The sequence below is a fragment of the Microtus ochrogaster genome, chromosome 10 (genome assembly GCF_000317375.1).
Source record: "Microtus ochrogaster isolate Prairie Vole_2 chromosome 10, MicOch1.0, whole genome shotgun sequence".
In the NCBI taxonomy this organism is placed as follows: Eukaryota; Metazoa; Chordata; class Mammalia; order Rodentia; family Cricetidae; genus Microtus; species Microtus ochrogaster.
In genome coordinates, this window is record NC_022016.1 from 35,383,052 (window position 1) to 35,388,353 (window position 5,302).

Below are 5,302 nucleotides of genomic sequence, written 5' to 3' on the forward strand. Positions count from 1 at the left end.
GAGACAGGGTTTCTCTGTGGCTTTGGAGCCTGTCCTGGAACTAGCTCTGTAGACCAGGCTGGTCTCGAACTCACAGTGATCCGCCTGTCTCTGCCTCCCGAGTGCTGGGATTAAAGGCGTGCGCCACCATCGCCCGGCTTATTTTTATTTTTTGAGACAGGTTTTTTAGTCTAGGTTGACCTTGAACTCTAGTGACCTTTCTGCCTCAGTCTCCCAAGAGCTAGAATTACAGGCATTGAGTTGCCAGCTCAACAGTTTCTTTTCTATGTATTCCCACTAAAACATTGACTTCACAAGGCCAGAGGTTAGTGGAACTTATTTATGCACACTTTTCCAACACAACATGTGCTCAGAAAACATTCTGAATAGATAGCCACCTTATAAAAAAAGAATATAGGATTGGACAGGCAGTCATATGAAAAGACAGAAGGATGGACAAAACCAACAAAGCTGAAGGGCAGGAGGTATATACCTGAGCGGTAGAACACGTGCCTAGCATAGTTGGGGACCCCACCATTGCTAGCACCATGAAAGGTGATGAAAAGAAAGATGGAGAATGAAAGCAGGGATCAGAGGTAGGGAGAAATTGCCAGAAAGGAGGAAATGCTGAGAGTAGAGGGAAAAAGAGGGAGAAAAAAATTGACCTGGGAGATAGAGGTCACCCCCACACCCCATTTACCATCAGGAGCCCCGTCACACACTACTAGGTCAGCAGGGCAGCCCTCAAAGTGCTGGATGATCTCCTTGGCAGTGGAAAGCTATGGAGAAAGGGAGATGAGTTGTCTCAGTGCCCCTTGGCTGCCCTCATCTTCAAATCCCACCCACCCACAGCCCTAGCCTCAAAGCCTCTGGGACAGCCATGAACAAATCCTCAGCATCTTTTGCTGTCTCTGCAATATGATCTACTGGCTGTTTGCTGTTAATTTGTCTTTCTCAGTTTCTGTCTTGGATATGGGGCTAGAGCCCAGTATGTTTTGCTCATGTTACACAAGTGCTATAGCGCTAAGCTACATCTCCTGTCCCTCTCCTCTTTCTTTTAAATTAAAAAAAAAATTAATGGGCTGGTGAAATGGCTTAGCAGGTAAAGGTGCTCGCTGCCAGGCCTGGTGATCCAGAGTTCCATCCCTGGAGGAAGAAAGAACTGACTCCTCCTGCCCTCTGACCTCTAGATGCACAGCATAGCATACAAGCACCCCCATATATACACGCAACATTTTCCTCTCCCTTTCTTTTCCTTTCTAAATATATATAGGTGTTTTGCCTATATGTATTGTTTGTGTCACATGTATGCCTGGTGCCAGGGAGGTCAGAAGACGGCATCACAATCCCTGGAACTGGAGGTCCAGGCAGTTGTGAGTCATTTTGTAGGTGCTTGGAACTGAAACTGGGCCCTTTGCAAGAGCAACCGGGACTCTTGACTGCTGAACCATCACTCCAGCCACTAAAGTATTTTAAAAACTGCATCTATTTATTCATTTACTGTGTATGTGCTTAAGGTCATAGGACAATTTTCAGGACTTAACTTGGTCAACTGGCTTGTCGGCAAGCACCCTTACTTGCTGAAGCCACCTTACAGTCCTCTCTTTTGAATTCGGAGCTACAGTCTCTTATGTAAGGCAGGCTAGCTTTGTATTCATTACAGGCTCAGCCTTCTAATTCTGAGGATTACATATTACTTTCACTGTTTTTATTGCCTTGTTTCTCTTCCACTTCCCATAGCCCCCAAGTAGAGCCTTCTCTCAGGAGAACCCCGATGTTCTCAGTCATTAACTCACCTGTGTGATGTCCCCCTGTATCTGGATCACGCCTGGAAGTGGAGCCATAGCCTGCAAGTCCACAGCCACCACCTGACCAGAACTCTGGCCCCTGTGGAGGACAGCACAGTCCATGTCAGCACACCCGTTACTCCCAGCCCTTCCTCCCACCGGTTCACCCTCCTAGACCTCTCTACTCACCCAATCTTTTGGCTCAGCACCTGGCTCCAGCTGCCTGGGGCTGCACACAGGTCAACTGCTCGCTTCACGCCTGTGCACACACAGTGAAAACACACTTTGTCAGCTGCATAGACCTTTCTAAACAGGAGGACCCTGCAGGATTCACCTCTCCCCTGGAGTGAACCTATGAATTGCTCTTGGGCCATATCCTGTAAGGGTTATGGCTTCATCGTCTTCCCTGTTTCTCTGCCCCAGATACCCTCGAAGTTAGCCCACCCACTGCAGTGAGCTCTACAGAAGCGGCCTTCTCTTCACTCCAGGTCACTTGGCCACCCAATAAGCACCTTGGAAGAGATTGAATTCCTCATCCAGTTGAAGCAGCTTGAAGGCACTCCGGGCCCGCCAGCCATTCTCCTTGGCCAGGCGATAGTAGACATCCCGTTTATCCTTTGATGTGCGTCCCATCTCACTCTGCTGGGAGGCAGTGAGCCGATGCTGCTATCCTGTATGGATAAACAGGGTAGGGAGTAGGACACCACCTACCTGCACAGGCCAGAGAAAACAAAGTATAGCTAATTGAGTTCATGTGACCCATAAGACAGCCCATGTCAACACATGGGGACCGAAGCCCTGCCAGGGCTCCAAGTCCCTTATCATGAACTCTCAGGCCCCTTTGCTCATCACATAGGCTCCCATCACTGTGGGCACCACAGACCCCTGCTGTTAATGACCTTACTACTGACCCTGCCCACCTCCAGCTACCCTCACTGGCGCGCTATCCCAGTCATCTCTCTCTCTCAATTTCTCTGCCCATTTCATCACTACTAATACCCAACCATCTCTCTAGCTCTTTCCCGTGTCTCTAGATTCACAGACCCTTACTGCCCCCATTAATCCTATGCCTGTCACATCTAATACCCTGATACAACCTTATTCTGTCTCTCACAGCCTAATCTTTCTCTCCACTCTGCAGTCCATCAATCCCTTAAAAGACTAGGCCTCCAGCCATTAATTACTTACTACCTCCTTAATCTCCACTAATGCCTAGAGGATCATGACCTGTTGATCCCCATTCTGTCAATTTACCAGCTCCGTTAACTCAACTCCGTTAACCTCCAAACCTCTCACAGATCACACTAGTGGTCTTCAGTATCCTTTTCATCAAAACACACAATACCCTGGACTGGATGCTCACACAGCTTCTGTTTCTTCTTTCCTCGCTTCCCTTACGAGTGCTTTTCTCCCCCTGCCCACACATCTCTGTTATCCTCTCCGGAACCTCGCCGTTATCCATTACTATGAAAACTGCTGAACATCTAGGACTCCCAGAGAACATACTCTTGTTAGCAATTCCTTCATTTTCAGCCAGTGAGCGCACTTTGTTAGGTCTCCGTGAGCGACTGAACTGAAATATTACTAGCTTTCGTTAACTTTCTGGCGGACACAGCGCCACGCGCCTAATACCTTAAAGGCTCATCTTCTATTAACAGCCCCAAGCTCATCTTCATGACCTCAAAGACCATCACCCTCTCAGGATCACCAGATACCCCTCGAGGTGGTCCGGCGGATACCAGATCAGCTGTGTAGCGACATGCGGCACCCTTTTGAGTTCAAGCAGCATTCTAATTTCCTGCTTCCCGAGGCTTGACTGAACTATGCAGCTGCAACACCGAGAATGAACCACCTCCATACCGACAGCGCAGGCATGCCTACAGTCTTGGTCCCAGTTTGTCCTAGGTGTCCCAGGACCTACCTTAGATCTTGGATAGGGAGGGAGGCTGGATCACCCGCCTCAAGAAGAGTGTGCAAACCGGTGAAAAAAGGTAGAGCTCCAGTTGGTGTTCACAGTTGACCCGAAGGCCTGTAGCACATACCTAGAGGTTGTTACAGCGTGGCAAACTTTTCATTGTTAAATAGTTAACTTCCACCGAGGTCCAGACCAGAGCAGAGCAGAACCTATGACGTTAGTCTCGTCATCTTTTGTCGACATATCCGGGTCACAGGAACTGCTATTCCCAGGATGCAACTGACATTGCTTAGCCAATGCTGTTGCAAGGCTCGTGAGCCGGCTCTACGTTCTTTGCTTCAAGGCCAAGGTCGTGTAACTGCGCTGAGGAGGGAGAGGCAACGGGATCGCGAGTTCCTGGCCAATCTGGGCTATATAGAGAGACTCATGGGAAACCCCCACCCCGCTTCACGCACTTGCACAAAAAAAGCAAGAAATAAGAGGCTAAAATAACTTACGTAGCCGCCTCTTTTATACACCCTGGCGGTCGTTGAGCCTATGTACTACATTTCCCAAAGTTCAGCGACGTGGCCACGCCTATTTTCCTTAAGTCTGGCGGGAAGGGAAATTACGCAAGGGGGTGGCGCGTGACCGTGCGGGGGAGGAAAGCACGTAGCGAAAGTACGCTAACAGAGAAGCTACTGCGTGCTATTTTGAATGGTATTTTTCCGGGTTGATTGCGGTGCTTTTAATTTTGCCATCTCAGAACTTTGGTTTCCCCATTTGAAAAATGGAGATCATCACCAACAAAGAGTTCACTGTGTTAATAGGGTTAGAAAGATGTACGTCCTTTTCGTAATTATACGTTTCCCCCAAATATTTTTGGAAACATTTTAACCCCTACGCTCCAGTAAAAAGGATATCTATAAATTTGTGAGGCAGCACACTCGGGAGAGGCTCTTTCTGCCAAATCTGACCACTTGAATTTAATTCAGCGGGCCCACACCCCCACATGCACCTTGTGGCACGTGCCCCCTCCCCAAATAAATGAACAAATTAATAAATGTACGAGTGATTAAAATTTAAAGCATATATGTATGTGTATATGTTCGTTTGTGCTCCTGTGTGCGCGCACGCGCGAGCGCGCTCATATATCATGACCTAGTGCAAAAAAAAAAAATGAAACAGTTATTTACCGTGTATTAGGCACTAAGTGCTGTCCGTGGCGTGCTGGTAAATGGTTAACTGGCTTTTGGCAGGGTAAGGGGTTGGATCTGTTTGTAGCATTTGTTAGTTTCCATGGTTTACATATCATCTATCATCCGGTCAGATTTTAGGTCACCCATGTGTAGTCTGAACACAGGTGCAGGCGCACACCATTAGTGTTTACTGGACCATACAATAATAGGAGAAATGGCTTCAGGAGCACAGAAAAGGAATGAAATGAAGTGTGAGAATTAAGAAATGATAGATTTTAAATATCTATTACCTTTAAAAATCCAATCCACTTAATTGTTAAGTTCACAGTATTATATTTCCTTTTCTGTCTTTCCTTGTCTTTTTCTTTCTCTCTTTTCTCCATGGTTTCAATGTAGGTCAAAGCTGGCCTCAACCCCATGAATCACTTCCCACCTTTCAAGTG

The 5,302-nt window shown here is 47.5% G+C and overlaps 1 protein-coding gene across 3 annotated transcripts in view; it reads right to left on the reverse strand.

The window, feature by feature from the left end:
* Ftsj1 (FtsJ RNA methyltransferase homolog 1) overlaps positions 1-4,214 on the reverse strand; it is a 7,695-nt gene extending 3,481 nt beyond the window's left edge. The window contains exons 1-6 of one of the 3 annotated variants that reach the window (XM_005352829.3): positions 4,179-4,214; positions 3,688-4,044; positions 2,279-2,437; positions 1,956-2,025; positions 1,776-1,866; positions 680-758 (exon numbers count right to left, since the gene is read on the reverse strand). In XM_005352829.3, the coding sequence (XP_005352886.1) occupies positions 680-758; positions 1,776-1,866; positions 1,956-2,025; positions 2,279-2,399 (361 nt within the window). In that variant the 5' untranslated portion in view covers positions 2,400-2,437; positions 3,688-4,044; positions 4,179-4,214. Of the gene's footprint in view, positions 1-679; positions 759-1,775; positions 1,867-1,955; positions 2,026-2,278; positions 2,478-3,687 lie in introns of all 3 variants that reach the window. The other 2 variants (XM_026781797.1, XM_026781796.1) reach the window with 2 other exon arrangements.
* Positions 4,215-5,302: the final 1,088 nt, after the last annotated feature.